The sequence below is a fragment of the Fukomys damarensis genome, unplaced genomic scaffold (assembly GCF_012274545.1).
Source record: "Fukomys damarensis isolate Sample0158 unplaced genomic scaffold, DMR_v1.0_HiC HiC_scaffold_14, whole genome shotgun sequence".
NCBI lineage: Eukaryota > Metazoa > Chordata > Mammalia > Rodentia > Bathyergidae > Fukomys > Fukomys damarensis.
In genome coordinates this window covers 6377081-6397708 of record NW_022900926.1, presented here as the reverse complement: position 1 = coordinate 6397708, position 20628 = coordinate 6377081, and the positions used below count along the sequence as shown (strand labels likewise).

At 46.7% G+C, this 20628-nt stretch overlaps 1 protein-coding gene across 1 annotated transcript in view; it reads right to left on the bottom strand.

Annotated features, from left to right (window-relative positions):
- Tpd52l1 (TPD52 like 1) overlaps positions 1-20628 on the bottom strand; it is a 34973-nt gene that overhangs the window by 2806 nt on the left and 11539 nt on the right. The window contains exons 4-8 of the mRNA XM_033763150.1: positions 14785-14933; positions 8790-8891; positions 6748-6762; positions 5144-5182; positions 2171-2231 (exon numbers count right to left, since the gene is read on the bottom strand). Of these exons, the coding sequence (XP_033619041.1) occupies positions 2171-2231; positions 5144-5182; positions 6748-6762; positions 8790-8891; positions 14785-14933 (366 nt within the window). The remainder of the gene's footprint in view (positions 1-2170; positions 2232-5143; positions 5183-6747; positions 6763-8789; positions 8892-14784; positions 14934-20628) is intronic.

Sequence of the window (20628 nt, the reverse complement as noted above, 5' to 3'; positions counted from 1 at the left end):
GAAAAGGGCGCCCCACCCTCCAAGAGGGCTTATGAAGTAATGCATTGCAAGAATGTAGGCAGGACTGAATTTTACACGGAGAGGATGCACGGGAAATGTTTCCGTGGACACCGGACGTTTGCAAGTGGGCATCGAGGTCCACCGACCGGCTTGGTAGAAACGCAGCACGGGAAGCGTCAGATGCAAGAGGAGGCCACACAGCCGGCTCGCTTCACGGAAGGACATGGTTTCTCTGGGGACACAGGCAGGACGTGACCACCGTCCCCACCAGAGGTCTCAAAAACCAAGCTTCTCGAAAGCCTTGGGAAAGGGAACGTGACGCCGAAGGACATCTACAAGGGCTGTCGTCTGGGCTGAGGCGGGGACCACAGCCCGGGATCAGGAAGGGAGCGGCAGGCGGCGGAGAAGTGTCGCTGAGGATTTAGCACGAAAGAAAAGCTACAGAAAGAAGGGCTAACTGTGCCTCTCATTTAGAGGAGCAAAAGAGGAATGAGAAATCTGTAACTATCGAGGAAGTGGGAGGTTTCACATAAAACATGATTATCAGCTATTCTCCACTGCCTGGGTGGGCAGGAAAAGAGAAAGCAGGCATTGGCTGAGCTAGAAGGTGTGTGGGATGCGAGTCTTGTTAAAGCCTGGGAAAAATCACACAAGCATAGGGCGCTCTCAGGAGGGCCAGACTCTGGACAATACCGGGTGGGCCAAGCTATTCATAAAAGGCAGCAGAGGAGGGACGGGAGGCGACGAGGGCCTGAGGGCTGGCATCAGACGCTTCAACCGCGGGTGAGGCCTGGGCTTCCCAGAGTGTCCGCAGAGCCAATCGATACAGGCTGCTCTCTACTCTTCTTGTACTTCTTCGTATCTCCTCCTTCTAAAGAAAACCTGCAGAGGACAGCTCCTCCTGTGTCAGAATTCTCTACCAGCAGGAGGGTCCATCCTGCTTGGGCAGCTAAAGCTGAAAACCAAGCGCTGGGACCATGGCTGCGAAGCTTTGAGCCTTGGCTTTGATACTGGATGTTCCACAGCCACGCACATCTCCCTACTCGCAGGGGCTGAACGGCTCCTGCTGATCGACCGCACGTTCAGGAAGTAATTAATGGTGCTGCCAGACGGGGGAGCCACGCTGCGCACCAGCAACTGTGGGGAAGGAAGCCGAGGGCAGGGCTGCCAGTGAGTTTCATTCTTGGCCTGCCACGCCTGACCACAAGGCCCCATAAGGCACAGACGGAGGGGAAGAGCTGGGTCCTGCAAGAGGGAAGGACGCGGCCCTCAGGGCAGCCGCCAGGTCACAAGGAGGTGGGGGCGGCTAACAGCGGCATCCGCGCTGAGCTGGGTTCCCTCCCTCCCAGATTCTGCATTTGTAACTGTCCGCGTGACAGAGGAATACAGAAGTGGACGCATACACAACACTGACGGCAATATCATGATCCACTGAAGTCACTGTTTAAGTGACATCTTTCAAAAAAATCAGCCCAGTAGCTTCCATGATTTTCCCCATTTTGAAAGTCTACATCTTTTTAAAATTAGACTGGTTTTACTTTGGCTCTCTTTTTTCTACCTGTAGACTATTAAGGCTGACACAGTAAGTCTACTGAATCGTTTTAATATCTATCCCAGAAGGGGAATATTTTCAGTTTGTGCTCAGGAATCAAATGCCGTACTATACAATAATGCACTTTTTGCCTCTTGGCTTCTCTTTCTGTCCTCAGTAAATGTCCTGCGCTGACTCAGTGTGAATTCATACACAGGCCTAGGTCACTAAGGGGAAGCGGACGGCCCTGTAGCACAGGGCCCCGGTTTGTGTTTCCTGGTCCATATCCAAGGCAGAAGAGCTCCGCGCTGCTCTGGAAAGTTCACACCCGAACGGCTCCTGCTAGCCCCAGTCTTCTCTCACGGGCCTACTTCATAGGATGAGCGTGGGGCGGGGAGCACTAATCCGCTTCCTGGTGATGTGCAAGTCACCCCAGAAGGGCTGGGTGCAAAGCACTCCAAACACCAATCAGTGCTGATTTGCTCTGTGGCTTTCTATGGGAAGAAAACGCTCTGACTTTCTGACTCCAGCTCTCTTCAGGCTGCTGGTGGCCCTGCCTTGTCCTTAGGCTCAGGGGCACCGATGCCTGAGCTGCCCTGCTGAAAAGAACCCACCACACGCGCTGCTCTCCGTCTGTACCTTAAAGCTTGTGACAGTTGTCTCAACCCTCTCCTCAAATGATTTGAATGTTGGAGAATTCCTAAAATAACAAAAAAGAGAGAGGTCAGCTCGAAAGACCCAGCATCTTCGCCACTGTGCTGCTTGGTTTTCTACTCTTATTTGTAAATATCGTCTCTACAGCAAAGCCAGCTGTCAGCCTGCACCGATCCTGACCATGCTTTAAAATAATTTCACTTCTCCTAAGCTCAGTCCACACAAGACCCGGAACACTGTGAAGAAAGATCTGGATACTCGACTGTGGTACACATCATACAGCGTCTGACAATGATACAACCCTAAACATTCCACTAGTGTATCATAAATCATTTCTAGTGAGTCAATGCAGTGATTGCTTTATTTGTTATTGACTAATAAATTGTTTCTATCACATTATCTTTCTGATTCATAGTTTTTAAAAATTTATGTTGCAAGCAATGGAAAAAAAATCTATCTGAAGAATGTCATGTTTGACTTTCTTTTACTTGGCATTTTAAAGTTTTTCTTTTTTTCAAATATAAGACAAGATAGAAATAACTCAAGGATGGGAAAAAGTTCCCACATCTTTTCTTTTCCATGCCTTAAAAAGTAATCATTTTGACAAGTTTCATGAAGTAGTGTTTCTGAAAGTTAATGCTTTCGTTATTTTATGTTGCAATTCATCTATTACCTGTCAAATGTCTAAAGATTAAATTGTGTTAATAGCATGTATTATTTTTCTTCCCAAAAAGGATATGTTCTCTTATTAGAGCCTTTGAAACTGGATGCCATTTTATGTGTGACTCATTCATTGTGCTAAATGATATGTACACCATCGTGTTGCTCTAAGTGTGGGTACTTCCTCTGGTACTTTCTGGTTTCCTGTACTGGATTGGACCACTTGAGGTTACAGTTTGATGATGTTATTGCCATTAAAAGCGAGGTCACCGAGTTCAGCTAAAGAAACAGGAACTGAACTATATTAAAGATGCATCTTAAATCTTGTATCGGTGTCGGCTTTTAGCAGTGAATGCCATTATTTTTTTTAGATCAAAGAATTCAACTAAAGGTTACTACATCTTGGAGACCACTGAGTACTCCAAACAAAAGTAAAATGAGGAACGGGGCAGAGGTGCCTGAGGAGGGAGAATGGTTGTAACATATGGTGTCACAGTGAAGTGAACCAGGCTTTCGTATTATCAGGAGGGAAGGAGTATAGAGAGCACACTTCGGGGTGAACTGGGCATATCGGTCCCTTGAGAATCAAAAGCTTTGCACAGCAGAAATGCACCCAGAGCCGGGCTGCGTGGATCAACACCGGTGCCGTCAGAGGGCCCAGCCAGGGAACAGAGCTAGTGCGGGATTCGGACTGGTCGACTTCCTGGGAGTGGCCTTTCGTAGTGCTGCTTCTGATGAAACACTGGTGCAGTTACACTAGCGTGGCTCCGAGCACGGGTCGGAGGCTTTTCCCTGCCCCTGCGGGCTTCATGTCTCCCGTCACGTACTCCTCGGTCAGACAGTGGAGCCTAGGGGCTCACAGGTGTGTGTTAGATTAGTGAAATCCTTTCCCCTTCCAACACTGATTTCAGGGGGTTGCACTTGACATATAAGTCATGATTTGTAGGGATTCGTGGTTCACAGAGCAAAGTCACATTAATTATTTCCATTTTGCTTGGACCCTCAGATTCAAAATTTGGTAAAGGAGCTCGGGCTGCCCTATGCTCTTTGGGTGTTTATACTCAGGAGGAGGAACTCATTTGAAGATGAACTAAACAATCTTGAATCTGCATTCCTCATTTATCACTAAAAACAGAAAACCAAATTCAGTACTGTGGCTGAGTTTCCAAATCAACCAGTAAAGCAAACAAAGGCTGTGTAGAAGAGACTTCCTTGGACATAACGGAGTAGCGTTCTCCTCATTAAATCACATCGGGTGCCTGCTGGAGAACAGGGAGAACTTGTTCTATCAGATTTAATCAGATCATGTGCAGCCACAAACTCTGCACAGCACAAATGGCCCGAGAAAGAATTTGGCTTCAGCCGTCGCAAATGATTTAAAATAGAAACGGATCCTCTGCTATGATGTATTCACACCATGAGTGCGCAGGAGTCCCAGTCCTGACTGAAGCAGAGGAGGTCCTGGAGCCGTGAGCCCAGCCCCACACCACCGACAGCAGCCCAGCGGGCCTCACCCCAGCAGCCCCGTGTGGGGGGCAGCAGACCTGGCACTAGCTTCTGATTTCAAATGTGCAGAAACTGATGCCCACGAGGTGGCTTCAGCAGACTGCCATGCTGATCCGTGGCAGAGTCGGGCCACAACCAGCCTCTGCTGATTCCCAGTCCAACATTCCCTCGTCTGTCCGGACTGCACTTCTGTCAGTCTGAACTGATCCGATTGTATCACCTGGTCCTGCAGCCTCAAGCCTGGGAATGTCTTTCTCACAAGTCTGCATCTGGCCAGGATTTTAACTGTTGTCTGTCCAGTTGGCCTTAAAAATCTTAACAATATCCTACTCTCTCTAGGACAACAGTCCTTTTAGTCTCATAGCCATTGTTTCAAATGTTCTCCTGGACTTGTGTTTGGTTCCGTAGAAATAATAACTATGTCTCTGCCCGTGGAAGTGTGCGGGGATGTCCTGGCCCTGTGCCCACTGTCTCACAAGGCCACTCTGTTTTGGCATTGTGACATCCATGTGAGGTGGGCCTCACTGCGCTAACAGGTAAGGGACTGGAGACAGGTAGGCTGAGTCACTCAGGTCACACACAGAGGGAAAGACTATGTTGAAAGTCAGGGTATGTGACAAAAAGCCCAAGCCCTGCACACTGTCCACCCCGGACAACCACCAGACAGACGAGGCAGAGCAAGGGCCTGCAGCCACTTCCATCCAGGAGGGAGGCTGGCATGGCAGTACCCACAAAGCTACACCTCACACGCATTCTGCATGAGGAGTCCGTAAAATATTGTACACACATTACCTCATAGCAGGCATACTTATGGAATGGCGAATGGAGTGGCTTCAGGGCAAAAAGCAGAAAACAAGAAAAAAGAAGATAGCACAATATAAGTACATGAAAAGCTTTCTCTTCACAGTTCTAAAACAGCAATTCCAAATATCAGAAGTACCCCTGCCCACCCAACCAAGATGGTGTCAGTGTTCCACGGACATGAGGGGTCAGATTCCAAGGTGGTGACAGATGGGCCATGACTGGGTCCCTCCAGGAAGCCCAAGAATGCCTGGTGTCCCTGCTGGTCAGCCCAGTAGACCCTCCAGATCCAGCCTAGGTCTCCACCTCCTAAAGCCATTTGCACCGTCTCATGTGGAAGGAGGGACTTCCACATTCATTCTGGTTCAAACCTCCAGAACATCCAGCTCATGTAAGACCCTTCTGAGAACCCTGAGACTCATCTCCCTGCTCATGGTGTTATTTTCTAGTGAATCCCACACAGAAATCAGGTTGGCCAGAGGGTGGAAGCGGGAGGAGCTGCCTTGTCCCGGGCTGGAGCCTGGTCCCCCACCGACCTGTCGACATGGCCTCTGTTGTCTCTGCTCCCAAGGGGACAAGGCTCAAGTCTGTCACCGCTCCCCAGGTCACCCATTGAGGCCAGGAGTGTGGGCACACTTTGCCAAAGTACAGACAGAAAAGGACAAAGCGATTCAGGGCTAACTTATGGTCTTAATTCGACACTCCATTTGGAGACTACAGGCAAAATATTTCCTCAGAAATTACATTTAAAAGCCATCACTAAAAGAAATTCAGCATTATGAATCTGTACACCTCTCTAAGTGTAAGTGACTCTCTGAAAAAAAGTAAAGTTCATATAAACATTGCTTAGTTCAGAAGCCAGAGATAACGGCTGCAAACTTTTAAATGTGTGTTTTCCAATAATCTTTCTTCTCTCAGACCTTAGAAGGTGCAGAAAGTTGAAGGTGAAACATTAAGAACAGTGCAGGATTTTCTGCAAATAAAGTATGTCCACAGTGTAATGGTTTAATTGTAAACAGAAAGAAACGAGAAGATGAATGCAAAATTTTTCTGCGGTCTAAATCACGGCAACTTCTTGGACCCAAATTCTTTTACTGATAAAAACAAAACAACAAGTAATAAAAAAAAGTGTCTGGAAAAAAAAAAGAAAAGTTATGAGAAAGTCAGAGAAACTCACCAAGTGGCAGAAGTAATTTTCTCTTTCTCAGATGCACCTTCTGAAAGTTTTGTAAAAATGTACTACTCTTGGGGCTGGGGATTTAGCCCAGTGGTTCCACCTTGCAAGCTCAAGGTCCCGAGTTTGATCCCCAGTACCCGCCCCAATACACTACTCTCAGTTTCAAAGAGTTAATTTTCCTCTTTCAGTTCTGAGGACCCAGGCAATACAGAAAGAAATGATGCAGAAAAAGCGACTGCTCAGTGTGTAAAACTTCTGAAAACAATTCAGAACTGAGGCGAGTGTTGCTTCACAGACTGGGCGGTCCCAGGGCCTTGTCGCTGGTCTCTGTGCTCACTCATGCACACCCTCTGGCACAACCCAGGCCCCAGCTGTGCACCCCCGCCCGCCCCAGCTCCCAGGCGGTGTCCGAGCTTACCCGATGGAGTGAGACCTGCAGCCAGGCATTATGCGGGAAAGACAAGGGTAAAGTTAGCACAGGGGATGCAAAGAGGGGACCCCACCACCCCTGCTGTCCCCTTCCATGGGCTCAAAACAAGACTGGCTAAGTTCTCCCGCTGCTCTCTGCAAAGTGTCCAGTGGGGCCTCTGCCCACCACCGGGGACCTCGCAGGGTGCCCTGTGGTGCCCACACCTCAGAACCTCGGGTTCCTAGGGTAGTACAGGGTGGGCCCTACTGGATGATGTCAGAGGGGCCCCTGGATATGTGCACTCTGAACAGCTCCCAGGCCTCGCCAGCCCCCGAGCACAGAGAAGCGCTGCCCATGTCCCGGGAGAGTCCCACTGAGTCTGAGCTTTCAGAGGCCCGAAAGAATGCATTTTCTCCAGTGTAACAGGTACTGTAGTCGGGTCTTTCCTGCTCTAGGGAGTATTTGTTTAGATAAATGCTTTGATGGTACTGAGATGACTGTCAGTTTTATTTGCAATGAATTGGGCTCCTCTAGGCTGGCTCTGAGAATTTCAGTGGCTTTTGACAGTGCAGTGTCAGGAAAACGAAGACAGAACCACGAGTGCAGGCCCGGGCTCCTGTCCTCACTCAGCTCTGCCCTCGTCAGTGCCTGTTAAGATGGTTCTTGCCCGCTGAGCAAAATCCAGCCATTTGTGAAGGCAAAAAGTGAGTGAAACACAAAATATGACTGTTTGCCTTAGAACAGCAGCTTAAGAATCCAATAAAATAAATGTGCACGGTGTCTTGGTTTTTTTTCTCCCCAGTTCTTAGGATTGAACCCAAGACCTTCTGCCTGACAGGTGAGTGCTGTACCATATGGCCACATCCTCAGCCCATTTTATTTTTTATTTTGAGACAGAGCCACACTGCCTGGGCTGTCCTCGAACTTGCAATCCTCCTGCCTCAGCCTCCTGAGTAGCTGGAGTGACAAGTGTGTGCTACCTGGCTACATACAGAATTTTGCGAAAGAAGAAATTAAAAACTTACTTGAAAAGGGCTTTTGTTTTTAAAATGAGTTTGATTTCTAAAGACAAGTGAAATGGATTTCTAAAGAAAGCTCTCCTGAGGCACGCCAGCTAAATCCAAAACAAAGGAACCCATATTCATTTATTTTTATTTTTAATTGGTAGTAACTTTGTGTAGGACATCTTCCTTGCAATAAGAGAAAAATTAAAATTAGCCAATATGACATATTATCTTTTAGTAGAGTGAGGACATTTGATTCTCACATTCAAAAATCTACCTCCAGGGCAAACCACTTTCTGGTTCCCCTTCTGTCTCTCTTAGACAGAAGTTTGCTTTCTCTCAATAAATTTTTCCTACTCTAAAAAAAAAATCTACCTCCACGTTCACCCTACTTTTATGTAAGAGTGGAATATGGAATTATAATGTGGGTGGTACTTATTTAACAGTTTTACTATTATCAAGGCATGGCGATCCGTGCTTGTAATCTCAGCATAGGAGGCTGAGACAGGAGGATTGCTGGGAGTTAAAGGCCAGCCTATGCTACATTGTGAGACCTTGTCACAAAATCAATCACTCACTCATCAGTCAATCTATCTTACTATTGCTATGCACTGGATGGTAACAGTCATTAAAAATGAAGAAGTCAAATATGTTAATACACTGCTAAAGTAAAGAAAGAAAACTACCAGTAGTGTAATCCAAAGAATATCCTTTGTGAATGAAACTAAGTATGTGTATCCTTAGCACAGAAAAAAAAAAAAACACCACTAGGTGGTTGTACAGTATGGAAACTGTGCTCTAGAATAGCTGGGTGCAGCACACTGCTCTGAACTTAATGCCACTGGAACAGATTTGTAAGACGGGATGCACTGCAGTTCCGGAACCCCCACTGCCCACTTCCAGTCCTCCTGGGGAAGTTTCTCTGTGGCCCCAGCCCCACGTCGCCTTCACCCTGAAAAGCCCCTGCACAGTGTGGGATCCCCCTGGTCACCGTGGGTCCTTGGCAGCGGGGAAGAGAGGCCCGAGGCGCTGCCCCCACACACTAACCTCATGTCCCCCAGCTTCCTGCTGATGGCCGTGCCCATCGTGCTGAATGCCGCCGTGGCCTTCTGCCCCGCGTGGCTCAGTGTCTCCTGCGTCTTCTTGTAGCTGCAAGGAAAAGCGAACTGTGGTCAGCAGCACAGTTTTGTTTGGTTTTTCTCATGACCCCCATCAAACATGTTCTTCTTCCTTCTCTCCCATACTTTGAAAACTTCCCAATCAGGCTTAGGAAGAAGAGGACCACCGGAGCCTTACTTCATGTACTATTTGTAAAGAAGTGAGCTGGGCCTGTAACCCCCAGGAACTGGGAGGCTGAGGCAAGAGGACTTCCAAGAGCTCAAACTCAGCCTGGACTACATTGAGACTCTGTTTCAAAAAATAAAAAGTAAAAAATAAGAACTGTATTAATACCACAAAGACACAGAGAGATGCTTGTTGATCACAGCTCTAGCCACCAAAGGTAGCACAGAAATTCGGAAGCCTTTTTTCATCAGTATGCACTTGGGAGACACAACGGTCACATTCATGGTGGGAAGCTGGTACACACAGGACACAGCTCCAACCTTTTACCTTCCCTAAGGGCTTTCAAAAAGAGCAGCCCTTCCAGGGCGCACATGCAGCATTTCACCAGGATGCAGATCCCACGCGGGGCTACTTTCTTCCAACGGTGCCCTAAACATAGCATCAACACATTAATTCACGACTTGGACATAGAGGGAAAAGACTGTGCCTCCTGCCCTGTGCGTGTTACAGAAGCCTGCAGGGACAGGGATGACCCGTGGCCACGGGACTATGCATGCAGGCTTCGAAACCAGGGCTGAAATCTGCTCTGGATTTCGACCCTGGAAGCACCACAACCGGCTCTTCACAGAAAGAGATGGTGACTAACCCACCACCGGAAGCCCAGCGTCAAAGTAGATAACTCAGGAGCCAAACTCCCCAGCCTCTCAAGTTCTGCAGTGGGGCCCCCACTTCTCCTGATGGAGGAGAAGTCCCTGAGCATTTCAGAAAGGCAATGGAGTGGCTCAGGCTCCTGTCTGAAACCTTCGGCCTTCCTGAGGCCACCTAATAAGTGGGAGAATTTCTGGGCTCACAAAGCAGAATGTGGCATAAACAGCCAAAGGACATCGGCTGGAATGGCTCCTCTCAAGGCTGTTTTCTGATTGCTCCTCCCCCTCCGCCCCCACCTGGCCCTGAGGATGAATTCGGTGCCTTCACACTGAGCTACATTCCCAGCCTTCTAGTACTACTACTACTACTACTAGTAGTAGTAGTAATAGTTTTTATTATCATTTTTAATTTTGAGTCAGGGTCTTGCGAAGTCACTAAGTTGCCCAGGCTGAGTTTGAACTTGCCACCTTCCTGCCTCAGCCTTCCAGAGTTCTGGCATTGTAGGCATGAGCCACCACATCTGCAGAAGAGATTCCGTTTCTTTCCCTGCCCCCTTCATGCTAACGCCACCTGCCTCCCTTGGGCCTGCTTGAAGCTAAAGACAACATAATGAAGAAAACAGAAAGGGGACACAGTCATCTCCAAATCTGGAGATGTTAAGAGCCTGATCTGAGCCACAGCAACAAGGAGGCTGTGCAGAGACCCCCGACTGGCTTCTGTAAAGTGGATAACTTGAGTGGGCCGTGCGATTATTCCCTCTGGCCGGGTTCTGTTCCAGTTTGAATCCCACTGCCTAGTAAAGCACACCCAGATAGGTCAGCAATGCACCACTGATTTTCCTTCATTAGAAATCACACCAAATAGGCCCCATGGCCTCATCAGCATGCAGAGCGTTGCCGCTGGGAATCGCACAGCCCTCTGACAGCTGAAATTCTGCTCAGCGCTTTGAAATCTAATTGTACCACCTGACCTGACCCCGTGGGTCATCACCCTGTGAGGAGCCAGTCCTGCCCCGGGGCGATCTCCAGAGCCCTATCAGCCCTGGGATTTCAGCAATTCAGGGAAACCGATTTATCTTTCCTCCCAGGCAGTGTGCAGCTCCACTCTCTTCCAAAATTACATGATCGATAGACTTAGGCCTGCTCGTTAAGGAAGGGACTGATTCTTCCTCACAAGAGTAAGTTCACTTGGTTCCCAAATGCAGGGGGAAGTCTGCGGTCATCGCGCCTGAGGCCGTGAGTGTAAACTTGGGGGACAGAGCAATTCCTAGGCCGCATTCGATCCGAAGCACCAGCAGGCAGATCAATAAGCAGCCAATCAGTCTCTCATCCTAGAGCTCACAAGGGCATCCACATAGATTGGACCATGGATGCCCATGTCTTCCTCCCTGGACCCCTCCAGACTTTTCCTCTCCTGGATAAACCTGTCAGTCTGTTGGGCAGTTCGGAAGTCATCCTCTAAGCGGGTCCTAAGTGCTGCCCGCAGGCTGGGGGCAGCTTTCAGGGTCCTTGGGACAGATCTCCGCCTCCCCTGGCCTGGAGGCCAGACTCTCCCATGCACGGACAGCCTGAGGCTGCACAGCTGCTCCTCCCACGTGGCTCAGCCTCTCCCCGGTGGGTAGCACACAAAGGCAGTCCTTCCGGCAGGCTCGGCCGCGGCCTGGGGCTGAGGCCAGACACTCTATCACCCCCAGGCTCTCAGGAATCACGCTTGCTGTCCTTCCTGAGGTGTTTGTTCCTCACTTCCTGCTTGCTCTCTGCCCTTCCCACCGGAGCCGTGCCTCGAGCAGGCCTTACTGTGTGTACCATGCTTCCAGGTGCTGGGTCCTAGTGTGAGGACCAAGTTTCCAGGTCACAGTGGGCTCCATGCCCCTTACCCAGAATAGAGTAAATGCAAAAGTCCCTTTCTGAAAAATTCCATTCTGTGTGACAGTTTCCATTCTATGCTTTGGTTCCTCTTTTAGGGCATCTCCACCCTGGTTCTGTTCCTCTTTTTAAGACAAGCTTCTTTTTAATTCAATTAGTATAGGAATTAGTTATAGCTGATATAGGAATTAATTTAGCTATAGCTGATATAGAAATTAGTCATAGTTGATAGAGAAGTTTCTTTTTGTGTGATCTAATCAATATAGGAATTAATTATAGTGGACATAGATAGTCATATATCTTAGCAAAAAAAAATCAGATAATCTAATGAAAAGAGGGACTAATTCTCTAAAGAAAAGAGGAATTAATTCTTTGATGAAAAGAAGAATTAATTCTCTAATGAAGGCCTTAGGTAACTTTCTACCACGTACCCTCCCAGCACCCCATGATAATTGTGCAAGTGTAAGCATTAGGTCATGTTCCAATGTGCCCTCCCGATGCCCCTTGATGATAAGGGAAAACTAAAAATAGCAACAAAAAAATCCTATATAAACTTGGTTCAAAGTTGGATCTAGGCTCTGGGTCTGAAGCCGCTGTGACGGTGACACCTGAGAGTCCAGGCTCGAGCTTGCAATAAACTCCTCTTGCAATTGCATCGGACCTGACTCCTTGGTGGTCTTTGGGGACTTCGTGACTTGGGCACAACACTAGCAAGTCAGTGCCTCCACAGTTGTCTGGTGCCTGCAGGTGCGGAACAACCTTTGCCAGATGCAGCAGGCCGGTGCAGACCCCTAGCTCTGCAACTCCGAGGAGTGGATGCCTCCTGCCTGGCACCAGCCTCCTCTGCCACTCAGCACAGGTGGCCCCAGGGTGTCCCCTCCCCTCAGGCATGGCTCTCCATTCCGTCCCCTCTGTATTCTCACCTCCCTTTGCACGGTTGTCACTTAGCTTGCGATCAAATAACAAAACAAACCCTGCCTTCCGGACTAGACTAAGTCCATAGCCTCAGAGAACAAATACTCGTCCAACCTACATCTTTATGCTAAGAAGGCTGCCTGGCTGCAAAACTGATCTGGTTTTCAAACGTGGTAAAATCCAGCCTACACATGCTCCACATGCAGTACGAATAAAGTAGAAGTTTTCCCTGAATTTGCATATTTCAATTCCATGTCCTGTGGTGAATGGGACCCCCCTCAGCCCCCGTCCCCATCAGACTTAGGGCTAATGACACACCCTGCCCTGATCCTCCCTGTGCACCGACCACCATTCACATGGGGACAAGACTCTTCTAGTTCTTAGGTCCCAGAGGGTTCAGATCAGTGTGACAGAAAGCCCAGAGACCAGCTTTAAATGCAGAGGCAGCCAGAGCCAGGGAAAGGGTGGTGTCCTCACTGCAAGCTGGCAGGGCCATTGATTGGTGTTGACCACCGAGTCAAAGACAGAGGCTGGAACAGCTGGCGCGTGTACTTATTCAACTACTGTATAATTCCAGCAGTCCTTTCAGAATTATGTTCACACGGTGTTGCAATATGCATTTTAAGTTGGTGCACACTGAAGTGTGGTTTGTTTAGTTTTTTTTACTATTCTGAGGATCGAATCCAGGACCTGATGCATGTTAGGCAAGTGCCATCAGTGAGTGTTTTCCAACTTCCTTCCTGAATCATCACCATCAGGCAGGAAACCTCAGGACTTATCACACTTGTCTCCTTACACCCGTATCAGCTCCCTGACTCCATGCTTGAAAACTGTTTGGATGAATCCTTGGGGTGCACAAGAAGAGCAGCCTAGGGCATGGCTGGGCATATTATAGGGCAGAGACAGTCTCCCTTCATGGTGGATACCTTGGGAACCACATGGAGAGACCTCAGAGTCCTGTGAGGTCCAAGTTCTCCACAGAGTTTCTTCACAAAGGACCAGAATGTCTTCAACTTTAGTTCTTAGAGGCCAGCAGGTAAAAATAATCCCTGGTAAAACTGAAACACTTGGTGTCCATCATGGGTCCCTCTGTCTCCTACTAGGTCTCTCTCAGGCCAGGAGAAAATTGGATCTTGTCCGGGTATTAGGAATGCAATAGTTTTCCCTTCTAACAAATGAGTCCAGGGGAGAAAACACACAAGCCAAAAACTTTCTTCACTTTGCTACAAGACCACCTGGTAAGCAAAATATTTTAAATCATTAGAAAAGTACTACAGAGTTCAGCATTTCATTTTTCATAATTTAAGAAGCAGTCCAATAAAAGAATGAGTTCAGAGAATCCCAGCGCTATGGCTAGATGCCCCCGCTAAAGCCTCATGCGGTCACAGGTGGGGAGTTTCATAGGTGGCTGGATTAGGGCATGTGAATGTGGATTAAGATGTGATACTGGGGTTAAGGGTGTGGATAATGGAAGCCTCACCCTGGATATAGGTGGCACCAATGAATAGGCTTGTAGCCTAGATGGAATATAGAGGGACAGACAGGCTTGCTGCTGCTGCTGCTTGCTGCTGCCTTCCCGCCTACCCTTCCATGGACTGTTTTGCCTCTTTCCACCCCTCTGCTATGCTGCTGTGCATTGGAGCCAGCTGAGTATGGACTGAAACTGCTACAAACTGGGAGCCGAATAAACCTTTACTCCTTTAACTTTGGCTGTTGGTTATTTTGTCTCAGCAGTGAGAGAAGTAACTAAGGTACCAAAGTTATTCATACGTGGCCTAAAACAAGGTGCCCACTTGGACTTTTCATGAGAAAAGGTGAAGGAAAATGTATTTCACAGATCTTAGAGCATATAATGGAGAGAAAGACATTTAAAGAATAAATTTCATGACAGGTGGTGGAATGGAATTTAAATTTTAGTCAGCAGTTTTATTTTATGAAGTTCCTGTATTTATTGATTTTGAAGTACTACAAACTGAACACAGGGCTTCTCTCTGAGCTACATCCCAAGCCCTGTTACACTTTTTATTTTGAAACAGGGTTTGGCTAAATTGCTAAATTGCCCCAGGCTGGGTTGACTTTTGTGATCCTGCTGCCTCAGCCTCCCAGAAAGCTAGGATTACAGATGTGGCCATGGTACCCAGATACAAATATGCTTTATAGAGCAACATAAGCCGTGATTATTCCTATCTTTTTATTTTGTTCGAGAGAAAGTTTTTTTGTTTTTTTTCTAGCCACAAGCACCAAATTGGCCTTGGAAGAAAACAAGCAGAATCCTCTGGAAAGGTCCAGGGAGCGACGACTTAACTGCTTAACAAGTCCAGGCTACTCACGCGGCTGTGGTCTGCACATCGTGCCAGCTGCGGCTGAAGTTCTGCTTCAGCTCATTCATCAGGCTCATGCCCAGCTTCTGTCTGATCTCCACCAGGTGCCTCTCCTTGGCCGACAGCACTTGCCGCAGTGTTGTGATTTCTTCTTCCAGCTGCAGGTGGGAGGGAACAGGGAGGGAGACATCAGAGCTATGACGCAAAGGACCCCTCCAAGCTAACTACGCGCTACTTGAGGTTCACAGCCACCTGCCGGGCCAGCCCTCTACACAGAGGCAGCCTGATGTTTGAACCAGAAACAGAATGTTTCATTCTAATGATCAGAAAAGTAACCAGTGCTCCTTGGAAAAAAATTCAAATTGCACAGCAAAATATAAGCAAGAAAACAACTGGGCATGGTGGCGCACACCTGTAATCCCAGCACTCAGGAGGCTGAGGCAGGATGTTTGCTGCAAGTTCAAGGCCAGCCTGGGTTATAGTGAGTTCAAGGCCTGGCCTCCATCGTGAGACTGTGTAAAAACAAAATCCCCCAAAACAAAGACAAACAGACCCAAGAAAATAAAAGCCCCTTGTAACCACCTAGGAAAGCCACCAATTATTCTTTTGGTTTCCTGTCCTCCAATTTTTTTTTTCTAAAGTTGCACGTAAAATAATTTTTGAACAAATATTGGATTTGCACCATACACCTTATCTGATGAAACAATTCCTTTGCATGTGTTTATTTTTTGCCAGCCACACACAGCTCTACCAGGAGATCCATGCATTTAGCTGACATTGTGTTTTTCCAAGGGTGTGTGTGCATTAAGAAGGGAGTGGTGGGGAGGGGCAAACACAAGTGAGCGTCTTCTCTAGCAGTTGTGTTGACTCATAGCTGATGCACAACAGCCCACACATGTTGAAGTGTGCAGTTTCTAATCCTTGCATACCTACTGGCCTCTACAGCCACAGTCATATTCAAGGCAGTGCACATATCCGTCCCTCCCTAGTTGTTCCTTATAACTCCTTTCCTGCCTTTACCAGGCAGCCAAGGACGTTTTGTTTCTTTTACTAGAGTTTAATTCCTAGAATTGTCCATAATTGAATTCTACAGTATATACTTATCCCCCTACCTCTGCTCAGAGTGAATTATTGAGATTTAGCCACATTCCTGCCTTATTGATGGCCCTTCCCCTTTCATTACAGAGTAATATTCTACAGTGTGCATTTACCACAGTTAATTGCTGAAGGATGTTAGGTTTGTACAAATAAGACTGCTATGAATGTTCCTGTACAAGGGTCTGTATCGACAGATTTCTTCTTTTCTAGGTGCTGCAGAAAAGCAGAGTTCTTTAGCATTTTCTTTTCACTACATCTAAAAGCTCTTGCAGCCAGACATGGTAGCATATGCTTGTAATCCCAGCCTCTTGAGATGTTAAGGCAGGAGGGTCACAGGTTGAAGCCTCCCCTGGTCAATTTAGGGAAACCCTGTTCAAAATTTTAAAATTTACGAAATGTCTAAGAATTACAGGGCCTGTGGGTTCAGCCTCCAGTACTGAGAAAGATGCTCCTGTACCTGTAATTTCTAGCAAAGAAAGTGTGTGGAGTACCCAGGTTTAGGGAGTGTTGTTACATCTTGTAAAAGGGTCTTAGTCCTCTCAGTCTGATTTTAATCGTCATGACTTACAGAGTTTGTATGGGTGCACTCTGTGTATCATCCTCATAACCTTGCTTACATTCTCTTCTCTGCTTTTGGAAAATCGTAAATACTTGTGACTTTTCTTTATCAAACCAGAGTAAAAAAACCATTAGAATGCCCTCAGTACCTTGACCTATGCGCTCACACACACAAAGGTCACAAAATTTTGCTACTTTTCCAGATTTCTATTTTTCAAAAAGGGAATAAGAATCGTGTACCATAAACCCTGACAGTCATGTTGCAAATGTGCTTCTTCTGAAGAACAATGCATGAAAAAAAAGTTATTATGTTCATTAATTGTGACATTTCAACTAGAGTGAGAACTGCCCAGCAGATTCGTAAACTCTGGGTGTGTCTGTGGATGATAGACAGGTAGCCCAGCACACTGAGGAGGGAAGACCCACCCTGGGTGCGGGTGTCATCAACCAATAGGCTTGGAGGCTGGATGGAGTGAAAGGGAAAGAAGCATGGATGTGTGCCCATTCTCTTTAGAGGAGTTTGGGTCTTTGCCATTGGTCTCTCGTTTGTTCAGTCTTCCAGTGCAGATCCTTTGGCTTTCCAACACAAACTCACAAGAGACTCTGCCATGAGCAAAAGCCTTTGACCTTCAGCCAGATCCTCCTGCTCTCCTGTGCCCAGATAGCCATTTCGCCTTCCTCCATCTCTGATGTGGCAAATGGCCACCGACACTCTTCCACTTCCCATGCTGAAGGCCTACCTGATAAGACCTTGTATAGCCACACGTGTATTTTCTATTAAATCAGTTCCTCTAGTGCACCCTAACTAGTGCAGTCTTTTTATTACTATGAGGAGAATTTCACCCAGTGGTGAACAGCAGGGATTGTGATGTAAATGAATGAATCTCTTTTGTCCCTTTCTTTCCTCCTCTCTCTCTCTCTCTCTCTCTCTCTCTCTCTCTCTCTCTCTTTCTCTCTCTCTCTCTGCTTGAATGCTGAGGATTGAACCCCAGGCCCATGCTTTGCCCTACAGCTGCATCCACAGCTGTGAATCTTCAGAAACATTTCAGCAAAAGAGACAAAGTATTGAATTAGAAGAATCTCAAATACCGCAGCAGGAGAAAACCATATCTTGGGGTTTCTAATACCAGCAGAACATGCTGATGCTTTAACATAAACCATTTCTTTCTGTTCATGTTTTTACATATTCTTGGAAACCTTCTAAAGTGCAGAATGAATTACATGTTCCACAGCTTGTGTGACCAAGAGAACTCTGCTCTTCTTGATGAGCGAGAATGCTCAGCTTGCACACATAAACTGCTAACTGCAAAACAAGTACACCCAAGGCCACCGAGGGAATACGCCTCTGTTCTCACCACCACACGAGAACACGCTGTTAACTGAAAATTGAGCCCCTCCAGATTTTGTTTCTATGTCACATTTCACTTTTTCAGCTTTGTCAATGTATTCTCTTGCATTTCATCTGCTGCTTGATATTTCTCATTGTATCTCTTGCCCTATGATCACAGAAAACGCTTGGATTTCATACCACCTTTAATTATCAGTTAGAAAGACCTTTTCTGCTTTCTTTCACTTAGACTGAAGCTACTGTGGGTCTGTTTTTTTGTTTATTTCTTTTCGTTTTGTTTTTTGGTACACTGAGTATTAGTGTAATATCTACCATAAAATAAAAGCAACTGGGGAAATTTTAACTTACAGAAAAAAATTACTGATGTAGGAAAGGGGAAAGAAGCTTAAACATTTTATATATTTTATACATTTCAACCTCTTAGCACAAAACCCCCAATTCGGTTATGGAAGAACTGGGTTATTTATTTTCCTGGAGAGCGGAGAGTGTGAACAGAGGATTGCGTTGTTATTAAACTTTCAATGGAGTCTTGATTTCAAAAGTGATAGAAACATGGCAATGACCACTTTCCAAATAAGATCCTAAAGAAAGGAACACAGATTCCCACACCTACTAATTCCAAAATGTGGGTACGCATTAGGCGGCACTGGTGGGAAAGAGCCCTTTAGTGAGGCAGGCATGAGCTCTGGTACCTCCTTGGTTCTTTTATTCTCAGGTTCTACAGTGAAATTCTATTTCAATCAAATGTAAGACTCACACTCTCAAAGCTTTTAGCCTTTTTTTCAGACTTCAATATTTGACAAAAATCTGAAGAATACTTCAGAAATTAGAAATACAGTTTTAAATTACTTGAACTTTTAAGATTTGAGATGGGCAAGAATTGTGTCTAGCAGCATCTTGCCACCCACAGCAGTGTGACCTTCAAGCTCAGGTACTTTCGGTGAAGATGGTGGTGAAATTCAGGTCCCATTTGACCACGAGATGTTCTGCGTGTGATCACGCCAGTGTTCTCAACTTCATCTCACAAAAGAGACAACCAGAGACCATGTTTCAAATGTGGAATCCCAGGTTTGTGCCCTTTTTTAGTGCCCTGAAATTCCGATGGCTTAAATTTGGTGGGTTCAGACAACTTCTGTTATTTAGTAAGCACCCCCTGGTATCTGTATGCAGGTAGCATATAGATGTTGTAAGCACTTCTGTCAGCCACACCAAATTCAGGGTGAGATGTAGTGCATATAAATCATATTGACTGGATTTTTTTTCTCTTTTAATTTAAAATTATTTCTTTAGTAAAAGCTCAGAGCACAGCTCTTTGGTTCCTTGAATTCCTAGAAGATCTTGTTTGATATATATTTATGCTCAGATCAGGCATTTAAGCATGATTATTTAAGTATAAATGACAGAAAATGCCAAGTGTTGGCATAGAGGTGGAGGAAGTGGATGCTTTGTGCATTGCTGGGGTGTGAGATAGTTCAGTTCAGCCTCTGTGGAGCAGTCTGCTGGGCTCCCCCGAAATGAAGATAAACAGAATCCCCGCATGGCTTCTTGGGAGTTCTGGTCCTAAAGCTCCCGAGAGGGAGCGAGGAACAGTCCTTGAGCCAGGCCCTGTGCACACGCTCACAGCAGAGCTCTGATGCCCACCAGAGGAGACCACCAACTGTAGGACACTCACAGATACATCATACATCCGTAAGCTCCCCAAACGCGCCTGATCTCATTGGCCAAAAATACACGCAGGCCCACTGTGCGCGACAGTGTGGGTGAACCTCAAAAACACGAGGCTGAGAGAAGCCGGGATCATGGGGTTCCACTCTGCGATTGCGTTTATATGGAATATTCAGAAAAAGTGAATCCTCAGAGACTTTTTCATGGATGTGGCTCTTTCCAGGAAGTGTTTCGGAGCTAGAATGAAGGAGCAGTTAGACAGCATTCTGATGCTGTTCACTTGAAAATGATTAATTTCATGTGATATAAATTTACCTCGAAAAGGATTCAAAAAAGTTAATTAAGCTGAATTGGGCAATGGATTCATTTCATTATAAAATTTATGTTTTAAGATTGAAAATTTATTTTTCTGACCTGTTAGATCTCATGACATGTATAACAAAACGCAAGAAACAAATGCCTTGATCCTCTATTCATCACGGAGGTTTTGATTAGTCCCACCCTTCAAGTCCCTCCTCTGGCTGCAGATTCCTGAGAGCTAAATGAAAACCCAAGGGCTGTGGGCAGGGCGGTGGCGAGGACTCCTGCTTATGAGAGAGCTGAGCACCAGCTCAGCCAGGACAGCCACGGCCCAGCCCAGGCCTCTTGTGAAGGGCGGACAGGACAGGAGCCTGCTATGGAGGCACCAAATGTTCTTGGGGACCAATGGCCAGAAAGGGGAAGCACCCAGAGCAGGTGGAGGGGTGTGAAAAAATGGCCTACTTGATAACGCCACTATCTGGTATTTTTCCAACTCCTATGATTACCTATTTTTCTTGAGTCATTTTATCTAGGATACATTGGCAGGATTTGATTGTTACACAATCACAGAGTGACAGCACTAAAACCAACGCCTCATCCACTGCAAAGCCAAGGCATAAATGGCAGCTTGGTGAGAGGGAAGTGGGAATTCGTGGTCCTGATACAGAGCTACTGCTTAGGGCTACTGAAGGAGAGAGAAAGGGGGTAGAGGGCACCAGACGTGGCGGTGTACACCTATCACCCCACAGAGGAGGCAGACCGAGGCAGGAGGATCGCACACCCAAATCCTGTATGGTTAATTTAGCAAGATCCTGTCTCAAAATAAAATACAATAAAAAGGGTGGGAGAAAGGAGAGAAGGGACCAAAAAAAAAAAAAAAAAGA